The 13,468-nt window shown below is 33.8% G+C and overlaps 2 protein-coding genes across 6 annotated transcripts; one reads left to right on the forward strand and one right to left on the reverse strand.

Moving 5' to 3' along the window:
* The first annotated feature begins 205 nt into the window (after positions 1–205).
* On the forward strand, positions 206–2,364 carry LOC104087123 (ethylene-responsive transcription factor ERF062-like). The gene is made up of 2 exons (XM_009591531.4): positions 206–698; positions 1,143–2,364. Exons 1-2 carry the CDS (start codon positions 256–258, stop codon positions 1,939–1,941), a joined length of 1,242 nt encoding a protein of 413 aa, XP_009589826.1. The 5' UTR covers positions 206–255; the 3' UTR covers positions 1,942–2,364.
* A 1,931-nt stretch (positions 2,365–4,295) lies between these two features.
* On the reverse strand, positions 4,296–10,355 carry LOC104087122 (high mobility group B protein 15-like). Of its 5 annotated transcripts, XM_009591526.4 has the most exons (8): positions 10,191–10,355; positions 10,033–10,069; positions 8,839–9,090; positions 7,582–7,660; positions 7,253–7,412; positions 7,053–7,178; positions 5,406–5,806; positions 4,296–4,954 (listed from the first exon to the last, which is right to left on the reverse strand). In XM_009591526.4, exons 3-8 carry the CDS (start codon positions 9,003–9,005, stop codon positions 4,469–4,471), a joined length of 1,419 nt encoding a protein of 472 aa, XP_009589821.1. In that variant the 5' UTR covers positions 9,006–9,090; positions 10,033–10,069; positions 10,191–10,355; the 3' UTR covers positions 4,296–4,468. The 5 variants fall into 5 exon arrangements, with proteins under 5 accessions (XP_009589821.1, XP_009589824.1, XP_009589825.1 ...); XM_009591529.4 differs by lacking the exon at positions 10,033–10,069; XM_009591530.4 differs by lacking the exons at positions 10,033–10,069; positions 10,191–10,355 and adding an exon at positions 9,469–9,966.
* Between the last annotated feature and the right edge of the window lie 3,113 nt (positions 10,356–13,468).

Genomic DNA, 13,468 nt, shown 5'->3' on the forward strand with positions numbered 1-13,468 from the left:
AGGAGTTTTTTCATTTCTAGAGCTCGAACGGACGCCTCTAGTTATAAGTGAAAGGACCTAATCCATCTCACCGTACCTCTTCTCGGTGGTCCTATTTTTCTATTAACCCTTTAAAGTGCCTTTAGTACATAGTATAATCTTGCTTGAAAATTAATATATATACCACAATGCCTACATTTTGTATCATTTAATTCTATCCCTCATTCCCTCTTCTCCCCATACCAATCTAGCTAGCCCACCTTTATTGGATTTGTAATGGAGAATCAGTCTCCTAAATCAAAATCCTTAATCCAAAAAGAATTGCCAACTTGTTATAAAGAAGTGGCAATAGAATCATTATCAAGATATTTCAAGAATCCTCACATTTTGGAAGGTCTAAATGATGAGAGTTCTATAACTTCTTTTCCCAACATGAAAGAAAGATTGGTTTCAAGTTCAGATTCAACTTCTTCAACAAAATTCTCTGAGTTTTTTCCTCTCAATTTCCTTCAAAATGATCAAGGGAATAACAATATTATTCCTTTGAATAATTTTCTTGAATCTTTTCAACATCATAATCAAGTGTCTGATCATCAAACATGTTCTTCACCAAATTCATTATCAAATAATTACCCAACTTTAGGATTGTTTCTTCAGGAGCCTTCCATTTTAGAGATTTCAAAAAGAGCAGAAGAATCTCTAAACAACAAGAGCCACAAGTATGACACTAATTCTTCTTTATTCCACTTTCTTCACTAATTTCTCCTTTATTTCCATATGTATATATATAGTTGGTGCGATTATGATATGCAGTCAAACATGTCTATAACAGTCAACCTTTATAACAACATTTCACTATAACGGCCATGTTGTGTTGGAAATCTTATATTATATGTTCTCTATAACAGCATTTCACTATAGCATCCAAAAAATATCAGGACAAAGAATATTGTTATAGAGAGATTTGGTTGTATCTTCAAGCTCTCAAAACGTTTGTTTTTCTTTTTGGAACTGATTTTTCATGTTATCTTATATTATAGTATGTTCTTTGTAATACCATATCGCTATGGTGGCCAAGTAAATGTCGGGACAAAGAACGTTATTATAGAGAAGTTTGAATGTATGTTCAAACTCTCAAAACGCTTGTTTTTCTTTTTGGCCAGGACATCAGCTGACATATTTCCAATGTCTTCACTAGATGAAAGCCAAATCCATCAGCAGCAACAGGCTGCAGCCACAACAAGTACAACAAATTGGCTGAAAATGAATCAAACCTTAACAAATTGTACTACCACAAAAGGTTTTAGTGACTATTGGCTTAGTACTACAAAAACTCAGCCAATGAAATTCACAACAGGATCAAGAAAATCATCACTTCATTATAATCAAGGTAATCAAAAGTCGTCGTCGTCTTCTTCTTCTTCTTCTTTGATCGCGACGTCTCAAGGGAAACTATTTAGAGGAGTAAGGCAAAGGCATTGGGGAAAATGGGTAGCAGAAATAAGGTTACCAAGAAACAGGACAAGAGTTTGGTTAGGTACATTTGATACTGCTGAAGAAGCTGCTATTGCTTATGATACTGCTGCCTATATGTTAAGAGGAGATTATGCACATTTGAATTTCCCACATTTGAAGAATCAATTAAAGGCAAATTCTATAAATGGGAATACAGCAGCCCTTCTCGAGGCGAAAATTCGAGCAATTTCAACACAAACAAAGAAGGCTAATGAGCACGATCAATCTACAAAAGAAGTACTATTAGCTACTGATGATTCAACATTGAAAATCAAGAATGTGATCAGTCAGAATCAAGAAATGGAAAATTCTGAGAAAAAGGTGAAGAATATTAATCAAGAAAGGTTATTATCAGAAAATAATATTGATGGTGTTCAATTAAGTAGAATGCCATCTTTGGATATGGACATGATTTGGGATGCACTTTTAGTTTCTGATTCATCCTGACCTTCAACAGATGTATTATTTTTTTCTTTTTCATTTTTTACCAACATTATATTTCAGAAGGGAGTCTTGGAGTAACGGTAAAGTTATTTCCGTGTGATATATAAGTTACGGATTTGAGTCGTGGAAGCATCCACTAATACTTGCATTAGGGCAAGCTGTTTGGATCACACCCCTAGGGATACATCCCTTTCCCGGACGTTGTATGAATTCAGAATATTTTATGCACCGGACTGCCTTTTTATTATATTTCAACATTAAGAGCATACATAGGTGTTTCTTTTCTTCTTCTTTTTTTCTTTTGGAAGATTTATGTGGCAGTGGTTGGATTTTTGTACATGTTGTTCAAGAGGGTGTTCAACACCTTTTTTCATCATGTAAATTTTTGTTTTTAATGGACTCTAAGTTTGCTTTGTGTGTGATTTATCAGCCTGGTGCTTTCGGTTGACTCAATGTTTTAAGAAAGTTAAAATTAGATACTCAAAAATTACACGGGAAATACTACAAGTCGCAATTGTTCTCACGTCATATTAAAAAAAAGAGATTTTAAATTGGCTCGAATATAAAAATTATAAAAAAAGATTCAATTTTACGATGAGAAAATTTATACGCGTTGTTAAGAAACTATGAGGTTTGATGTTCTTGATAAAATATTTTAAGCTTATTTTGAGGTTGCATTATGGACGCCGCAAAATCTACCAATACATGTACCTGGTAACTCTATACTATCAAAGCTTGAACAAATATAAAAAAGTCACCTAATATTTTTTGCCTCCACGCGGGTCTAAATATGAGATCTCAGGGTTCTCCTGTACTCCATTGACCACTAAGCTTTTACTCTAATGTCAATTAGAACCAATTTCGATAGAGGGGATTCGGATGAACTCCTTCTGTCCCTAGAGCTCCGCCCATGCATATACGTCCATCAATTATTATAAATGGTTTGCTAGGTCAATATTTCATTAATGTACCATAAAATAATTGCATAACATCACAAATACAAGCTTTGGTTGATCTCGTTAACCTATTAGTTACCCATTTTTCAACAAATTTCTTTTTACTATGTTCTTAGAAGTGGTTCATGTCAAGTCTTCCCAAAAAGCTTCACAAAAGCTGAGACCATTTCCGAAGGTAGATCTTATATTGTCTAATGTTTATATTTATATTTCACATAAAGTATTTTTGCTCTCTTAACTAGACTATATAAGTTACTAACAATATTCATTAGAACATACTTGTGCATGTTCATCTTGGTGCAAATAATTACGGGCATTAATAGAAGGTAATGTAAAAGCAAGAACGAAATTACGATTGACCACCAGGAGTTGTGGTGGGATGAATAAGATCCCCTTTAATAGACCTTACGCGGCACGAATCTTAATTTGTTAATACTTAAAATATTATTAAGAACAAATTCCATGCGTTGAAAGAGAAATTAAAGTGTTTAATTTGTTGTAGGATTGTCATGAGTCATGATGTTCCAACTTACAACTTGTTCATCATTATCAGTGTGCTAAATTCGTTTACTTTGGAATTTACTTATTTAAATAAAAGTATAAAAATCGAAGTCAAATACCTCTTGTTTTGTCAACCCATCTCAAGGGGTTGACTTTATCATTTTCTAATAATAGAGTGCAATTTAAACTTTTTTTCCCCTTTCCTTAGTCATAAGACTTTTGACTTTTCTTGATTATAATATCACTAAGACTATTAAAGCCAAATAAATTATTTAAAATCAAATAGTATGTTATTGTTGAGTAATGGCTCTTACACTATCACTAAGACTCAAGAGAATAGCTTTGACAACGTACAAACTTGTTGGTTAAGCTAAAGAAGAAAAGTCTTCTAATTATTCAAAAGAAAATAGTTGACAAATTGTTGATATAATTAAACAAAGCTTTGGAAAGTTACGAGGAACTTTAATTAAATCAATGTCGAAATGCACAAGCACATGACATAAGCATCACTAGTTAGTAGTTATTATAAACTGAAAAAAAGATTGGTTGGTCGGTATTTGCATAACATAGAATAATTGCTAGATAATCAATTTGATAAGTACTTTTGAGCAGGAACTAACGTTTGGCCAAACTTTTAGAAACTGCGTTTGGCCAAACTTTTAGAAACTGCTTCTAAGGAATTTTATTTCAAAAGCGTATGTGCAGAAAAGTTACTTTTTTTTGCTTATCAAAAACTATTTCGGTTTCTAATCGAAAGTACTTTTTTTCTTCCTAGAAGCTTGGACAAACACCTCAACTTTGTTAAAAGAACACTTTTTTGGCCGTGGAGAAACTCGGTCAAACAGGCTATTAGTCTCCTATTTTTAACTATGCATAGAGTACTTGAAGAGCAAAAGACAGTTATCTTTAATGTAAGCCCGTGCCATTAACATCAAAATGGTTCATACTTCCAAGTTGTGTCCCAACTATGCTAAAAACTTGACAATTGACCAACAAATAATCACTAAGTCAATAGGCAACTATAGTTAAGATAGGTGTTATCTCTAGGAAGTTAACTAACTAAGTATGCCATGTTATATTTTCTCCTTAGTTGGTAATAAACTTTTATCTTCTAGGAAAAACAAAACTTTTTCCTTACTATGTTGAAGTTCTTGTTTATCAGCTTCATCTTCTTCTTCCTGCATTTCTCTATCTTCACATTCAACCATGTCTACTCTCTTAAGCAACTCGAATTCCTCTACATCGCTCAATGCTTCCACGGCCACGTTGTTGGTTGCCTTTGGAGTCTTCGCATCTAAATTCGGGTTTGTGCCTTTGTTGTTCTCCCAGTTGCTCTGTGCACATTTATCGGAACTTGGTCTGTACTCCGGACTCCAAGAAACGTTTCCATTTTCACTTGGAAGTTCACTCTGCACATCCATCATATCAACGTTGTGTTCAAGAGGAAGTTGCATTTGTAGCGGATTACTAACAACTTGCCCTGTTTTTAATCTCTGGCGATAGTCTTCCATCTCCAATCTGTATCGTTCTTTGTCTTGCAAGGCTTTCTCCTGATAAATCTGAACTCAACAGAATATAACCATTGGAAGTAGTTAGCATGAAACAAACAAGAACAAGTATATGCCTTGGAATATATAAATCGGAAAAAGTGTCATATATAGCGTTGCACTATGCGAAATATCTCAATTTTACTATCAGTTATACTTTGGAGCCATTCATACCCTAATGTAATTCCCTAATGTAATTCCAACTCATGTACAATGGAGGGTAATTTTCGACCAGTCAAAAGTAGAGAGAGAAATTTGGACCATATACCTAAAGTATTTTGACCAGTGGAATCCACTTAGTCCATGCTGGAGTTCCGTTAAAATCAAGGACGTGTACCAGACAATTTGTCAACGGCAAGAGTATGAATGACCCAAAGTACAACGGAGGGTAAAAAGATATTTTGTAAAATAGAGGGGTAAATTTGGACCTTTTCCCTATGTAAATTATATATCATTTTCTTACCATTTTCTCGGGTACGTTTAGGTTGTTCCACAATTCACCTATCATCCGACTAATCTCCCTATCCTTCCCAGGATAGAGAGGTTTCAGCCTGGCGTGTTGCTCTGCGAAGAAAAAATTATAACCACTTCTGTTAGGCTTAGGGTGTGCAGGATCGCGCTTCTTAATTTCACATTTCTTCCTACGCTTTCTTCGAACTACTCCAGTTGCTGATGCTGCTTTCCCCGTGTTATAAACAGGTAGATTCTGATTTTGCAACTCTTGATGCATTGTGTTGATTGGAACCTGATATAGAACACCTTTAAAATCTTCGGAACCGATCTTCACTGTAATAAGATATCCACTCTCGAACTTCCCATCAATGACACCACACACTGGCGAACCTGTCGATGGTGCTGCTGTTTCTGCAACCACAAAAGAAATATTTAGATCTTAATATTTCATTACTTTAACAACAGGAACTTCATTTCCAAAAATCTGTATATAATCAAATAGTAAGGAATCACTCAAACAGACATCCACAAAAAAGGGCCCCAATCCGGTTACCACAACCTTAAATACTTTTCAGCTTTTTTGGCAATTCGCCTGCAATATAAAATCTAATTAACTCATGAACCCACAGCGCAACGTCACAACCCCATGTCAAAATAATTATGTAATTGTTGCTATTCACATCATTCTTGTAACAAGCCTAATTCCACGGTGGGGATTATACACATTATTTGTTAGCTATAATAGGAACGTAATCGAACTTCCAACCCCATTGAACAGATAAAAGCATTCTCAAGTTATTTTTACTTCAATATGAAACAGAATTATCAACATAGATGAGCACTCATCTTATCATGTGAATCTGTAGATACAAAGTTTTTGAGACTCCCACGTTCCTAGCACACACACACACACCCACCCCCACCCCCCCGGCTCCGGCTCTTGCGTCAATCATCTTTAGATTAGTTAGTCAATAAATATTCAAATTTGTCAACAGTTTTAGTAATTCTTGTTTCTTGTCCAGTAATTGTAACAAAACTTGTTCCTTCTAATTTGAAACTTCAACAGATTTTAGTTTGACTGGCACAGAGTTACTATACATTTAGAAGAAAACAGTTGCATTCCAAATCCGCTTCGTAATGGCACTGATTTTCTTCTTAGAATTGATCATATCCCTTCACTCCATACATCTCAATATACTTCACTGTCTGTACTGACGATAGTATCATAGAAACTGACTGAGAAGTTAGTCAACGCCATAACAAACGGAGTAGAATGAATACCTATATGTTACGATAGCATATAAGGCAAGTATTTGGGAGAAGAAACAAGCTATATTGATGATGTTTACCCCGAATAACTAAGTCCAAAGATTGACCACCTCACCCCCAAAATGGATTAGTTCTACGTTATGCCATCTTTTCTACGTTATACCGAATAACTAAACTAGCCACTATTTTCCTTATTCTCCTGAGGAGGATCATCTTGATGATCTCGAAAAAGGATGTCAGAAATTTCTATATACATGAACAAAAAGGTTTCCGAAAGACATGAATGATGGACTATGACATAAAGATTCGGAATAACTCTTATCAACATGTTTAGGAAGCAAAGACAAAAAAAGAGGAGTGAGAACAAGTGCAAGGACAAGTAAGCAACCTTCAGGAAATGTTGTTTCTATCATCTGCAACTTGGGCGTGGCAGCTTCTATTTCTGGTGATGGAAGCATGTATCCGGCCAAGCCATGTGGTGGAGCTGCAGCATGTGAAACTTGCTGCAACACGTCTGCAGGACATCTATGTTTACAATTGAAAAAGCCTCGACACAACTAAGTAATTAATGCAAGAGTTTACACAAACCAGGAGAAGGGGTCCAGTGCTTCGCCTTGAAATAGTAGACTCTTTCATAGTGATGGAGCAATGAAATATAATACTTCCGGAGGATAAATGAAGCATTTGTGGCTGAAGAAGGAAAGCTAAAAACTGTTGTTACTTCCTTCCATCTTTTTTCCCCTAGAACCTGCAATTTCATTTGAAAAATCCTACTTGTAAGAAGAGCAAAACCGCTATAGATTCAACAAGGATTTCAACTCAATTAATCCAAGGCATTTATGTCAAAATATAAAAAATAAAAAGAGCACCAAAAGTTTGAAGATAATGAGTCTGAGTTACATATCAAGCTATATTACCTTTGCGATACCACCACGAGTAGTTACCTCGACAAAGAGGCGATGCAAATCCAGCGGTTTCCCCCCTATAACCGGGATCCTGAAAAATCACAACCAACAGAAGCATTAGTGAATTAACCGAGTGAACCATACAAACCTGAGACAATGATGAGAACGGAGAAGCCTATTATATTTCATGTTTGAAACATTTGATACTTAGCAAGAAAAGTCTGAAAGATTGGTAGAGTATATTTGCATAAGGAAAGCATAAAAGTTAGCAGATCATTTAGCACCTATAAAATTCCTGATCGCTATTTTACACTGGAAACTAGGTGAAATGCCCACTAAATGGGATGTTATGAGTTATGACCACTCATTGGAGCTCAGAGAAAACCCAAGGCTGACTGATCAATAGAAGCAGTGGCGGAGCCAGAAATTCTAACAAGCACGACACTTAAAAAATTCTTTATATAAGGGGATTCGACAAGTTATATATACATGCTTTTTGTTTTACCTATACACGCAGTACAATTTTCCGGCGAAGGGGGTTCAATTGAACCCCTTCACCATAAATAGCTCCGCCACAGAATAGAAGCTCCGACGAGCTTTGCTTTGAGCAAAAAAGAATCTCTATTTAAGCATGATCAGGATGAATCAGAGAACAACTTAAAGCATATCTCCCATTTTCGAGTAGGCAGTATGATCACATCACGCCTAAGGATTAGGCCGAAAACAACTTAAAAAAGATATTTCCAGTTATTTTTTTTATATTTAAACAACATATGGCAGGGAGGCACAGCATGTGACAGGAAAGAGAAACAGGGTTGGGGGCACCCAAGGGTGTCACCTCACCTTTAATGAAATGGGCAAAATCATGGGAAAGCAAGTTCAATAAGGGGCAAAATATGCTAGGTGATTTCTTTCAATATGCTAAGTGGTGCAAAGTTGCCCGGTAACTGTACTGGTGGAAGGTATATATACTAGTGAAATTATCCAGGTGCGCGCAATCTGCTCCTACATTAACATTATTAAAAAATAAATAGATACAGGCCGGGTGGGGTAAGATAGGAGAGTTTAAAGGGCAGCCCGGTGCACTAAGCCATCGCTATGTGCAGGTCCGGGGAACGGCCAAACGACAAGGGTCTATTATACGCAACCTTACCCAGCATTTCTACAAGAGGCTATTTCCACGAACCGTGACCTCTTGGTCACATGGCAACAACTTTACCAATTACGCATTGGTTCCAAATAAGCCAAGAAGAAGAAAAAAAAACTCACATGAACTTGGTTCTCATAGCAGCATGGAACTTCTGCAAAGTATCCATAAAAAGTTGAGGAGAGGCCACAACATTTTCATATGTAGCCAATGGAGGTGGATATGGATGATAATTTGGCGGTGCTACTCTGAGTGGCACCGGACTGTTTTCAGCAGAAGATGATGCCATTTTCAACTTCTTATAACATACTTACAAAATCAACCCTCAAACTTCAATCACTCCAATGCTTGTTTTCTCAAGATTCTTCTCTATGCTGCAGATTACACAAATATAATTTAAAAACAGCTAGAAATTCCAGCAAAAGTATCAAGAAAACAACAAAAATAGTTCAATTTTTTAGACTAATTGAACCTTAAGGTCAAATTAAACATGTAAAAGGATTGTGATAGAAAACAGACAAAAGCTAGTCAGATGAAATTTCCAGAAAATAAGACTAATGAGTCCAAAACCAGTTAAGAATAGTCATATACAATCCAATAGTAGATGCAAGAAGATCCAAAAAGATTATAGGAAACAGACAAAACCAGAAACACAAGGGGTTAGTGCAACAACAACAAAAAAAAAAAAAATACCGAGTATAATCACACAAATGAAGTGTGAGAAGGACAGTGTGCAGCAAACCTTACCCCACCTTGTAGAGAGACTGAAAATGCCACTAGAAAGAACTGAATAACAACAACCCCTTTAACTCCAAGTAGCAGAGGAAAATAATCAAAGCCCAAGAAAAGCATATAATAGTACACAACCATAGCTGTAACAGCCATGAATATTGTTTCAGAGTACCAAATATAGGAACACAAAAAGACCTATACAAAGCTTCAGAAATCTCAAAAGCAGAGACACCCTTTTAGGCTCAGGTCATAAATATCTCACATACATAAACAACCCTCTCTAGGTCTATTATATCTATATACATATGCTATAAATTATAAAATCTTTAATTCTGACATTCTAAAGATATGACATGTAATTGATTTTTAGTACTCTTTTTCAAGAACCCCATATATCTGCATATATAACAAAGTCCAAAGCTCTATTCTTTCCTCTTTTTCTGACACAGTTCTCAGAAAGTAAGATTTATGACCTAAACTAAAAAAGGGTTGGTGGGACATAACCTACCCCCAACCCCACCCCACCTCACCACCCCAAATAAAATATGCCCTTTTGCAGAATGAACAATACATAAAAATCCCACCTTGAGATTTCAACATCAACACTGTTCTGTTCTCCACCTTGCATGGAACAAACACAAAAGTATTTTATTATAATCCAAAAAGAAATCATTTTTATGAAATAATACACCATACTGAGTAATAAAAATCAAGTCTTTATTATAACATAAAGAAAACTTACCAGCAAACAGTAAGAGAGATTTGATATGTACTGGAAATGAGAGACAATAAAAGGAAAGTGTTTTTTTAATATAAAGCCTTAAAAAATTATGAAAAGGACTGGTTTTTTCTATTGTTTAATATATTTTTCTCCTAGCCTTGTTGGTTTAATATTAATGGAGACTATGAAAATTTGAGGTAGTTTTATAATGATGAGAGGATGATGCAGAAATATATGAATCTTGAAAAGCCATGAAAATTTATAATTATTATTTTGCCCTCATTGGTTTACATATATAGCAAAGAAATAAAGGGGTATTTAAGGGATTTTACTTTCAAAAATCCTAAACATCATAGAATTGCAGTTATGGTTCTTGTATATGCCCCGTTTGGAGCGGCACGTTTTTTTATTATCTCTCTACCTGCATAGCCACATATTTACATCAAAAACATAATTTTTTTAAGGCACATATTAGATCACGGATTTAATTCATATAATATTTTTTTGGTACATTAATTCATATAAACTGACTTTTTCCCCCTATATATAGTACCTAATAAAAAATATTAAATAGTTTTCTTTTCATCTCCTTAAATTTTAGTGGACACAGTTACGCGGTCGATGATGGAAGTCAGAGGTAGCAGGTATTCGGTGAAATAGATGAGATACATATAAACTGACTCGAATATCACTATCTTTAAAATATATATACTACCACTTAAATTTAATTAATGTCAATATCGATTATAACAAGTTATTTACTGCATTTTTATAAATTATTACATATATTAATTGTTGTTATGGGTCATCTTAACGCGATGGTATAAAAATTATTATATTGTTAGTGCCACCAAAAAAAATTAAAGCCATGATATCACGTAATGCTATTCAAGTAGTTAAAGAAAATGGTTTCTTAAACATAATAGTAATAAAATTAAGAAGATAATAACCAAAGGATATAAGAGAGAGATGAGTGCCGTAATAACAGGTAATATATTAATTATATGCATTTAAACAATTGAATAAGTCTTATAACTGTGGAAAAAGGGGTTCTCTTCTTTCTCTTTTTCTGGACCTCTCACTTAATATTCTCACAAAGTTTCGAGAAAAAGAGAACCATATATTAATGAGGTATCAGTTCCTTCAAGCGTACCACGTCAATTCATATTTGAAAACCGATTAAATCGATCAAATCGTACTATACCGAACTAATTTTTAGATTTTTTTTAAGAAATTGTAGGTTTTTATATAAATCTATAACCGTATCGATAATTAGAATTAGTTTTTTATTTTATAAAAATAAACCGAAAAATACCGAACCGTACCAAATAAATTTTACATGTGAAAAATATATTTATCTAGTAAGTTTAAAAATAATAATGCATTAAATTTTTCTTTGGGCCTTGAAATTATGAAAACTATTACAAACCAACAAGTAATTAAATTTAAAATATTAATTCCTAAAACTTATTATGCTACATTTACTTAAACTAAGCTATTTCAAGTATCTTTATTATCAAGACACAAAGTATTATAGCGATAAGGAGTAGCAAACTACAATATATTTCATAGAATTTAGATTTATCTTTTTGAATATTTAATCTTCTATAGACTTTATTCTTGAGTCCCAACTTGGTTAATATCTTTCCACTCGTGTGATTTATATTTTCTTTGCCTTTGCTTGGTTTCTTTTGCATTGTTGTAGAATAGTTGATGGATCTATACTCAAGTCATCTTTTATTTTTTTTAATTCATCACCATTTAAACAATAAAAATGTCTAGAGAGTTTTGCTAAGTCCTATAAAAGAACGTATGTTATTGCATTCTACTTTTACTGGTGAATTTTACATGATATTTTAAAAAATACCAAAAATTAATCGAACCGTACCGATACCGAAGAGAAACCGACATGGATTAGACGATTTCGAAAAGTCTAATTTTGGTTATACATAATAGAATAACCGAAAAATGGTATGGTACAAATTTTATAAAATAACCGATTGAACCGAACCATTGACACCCCTAACCGTGACAACCCAACTAATTAAAAAAAAATCTCTTAAGCTAAAGAAATATTGAAACATTTTTTCCTAGAAATATTTCACTAAAGCATACCGATTATTCTTATTTTAAAGGGATTCAACAGTTTATATTTGAGTTTCACATAGCAAGCCTAAATACTTAGGTGACATTTAGTTGGGAGCAGTGAAAAGAATAATCTACTTATTAAAATATAACATTGTTAATACAATATTTGATTATATTTTTTTGTTTCCACATAATCAATTACAATGTTCGATTCCTTATTATAATCCTTATATTATAACACTGGATTACAAATATCTGTTTTACAATCTCTACATTATTTGCTTCATAACCAAATGATCCCTTCGACCATACAAAAATGTTGTACATTCACAGTTTTAAAGCATTTTTAAGTATGATGTTTAAAATATTCATAATTTACAATATTTTTAAATATTAGTCAATTCGTTCAAACTTAAATTTCAAAAAATCGTGTCCAAAAGTTCGAAAATTATGTCCAAAAACTGGAATTTTATCTCCTGAATTTTAAATTAGCAGTTCATAAATTTAGTACATTTAGTCCTAAAGGTCCTAAATTTCAAATTAGCAGCTCAAAATTTTAGGACACTAAGTACTGAATTTCAAATTAGTAGCTCAAAAATTCAGGATACAAAAGATCAGGATATTTAGTTATGAAGTTTGGGTGAATTGACTAAATTTTTAATACATTGTAAATTATAAATATATTTTAAATACCAGGCTTAAAAGTGGTTATTGGTACAATTCACCGGAAATTAAATAGCTTAGATTAGGCTGGGCTGTGCTTTGAAGTTACTATGGTCGATAATTGGGCTAGGGACTGCCCATATTGCAATGAGACTGCAACCACATGATGCTGTAAAAATAGCACGGGCTAGCCAGTTTTCGGACTGGGAATTAAAAAATAGTCAGCGTTTGCAAAGTAATTGAAAAATATCATCTATTTTGCTGCAACACAGAAAATTCCAGCATAATATACTAGAGATTGGTGCACCTGTGTATGAACTTCCAGCATATTATGCTGGAACTCCAACACACAGAAAGTTCCAGCATAATATACTGAAGATTGGAGCACATGTGTATGAACTTCCAGCATATTATGCTGAAACTCTAATATATTATGCTGGAAGTTCTCAGGTAAAAAATTTGAACTCCAGTATATTATGCTAGAATAATTTTTGGATTTTGAATAGTATTTTCGTTCAGATTTATCTTTACATGAAAAGTGGCTAAAA

The sequence above is a fragment of the Nicotiana tomentosiformis genome, chromosome 9, assembly GCF_000390325.3.
Source record: "Nicotiana tomentosiformis chromosome 9, ASM39032v3, whole genome shotgun sequence".
Lineage (NCBI taxonomy): Eukaryota > Viridiplantae > Streptophyta > Magnoliopsida > Solanales > Solanaceae > Nicotiana > Nicotiana tomentosiformis.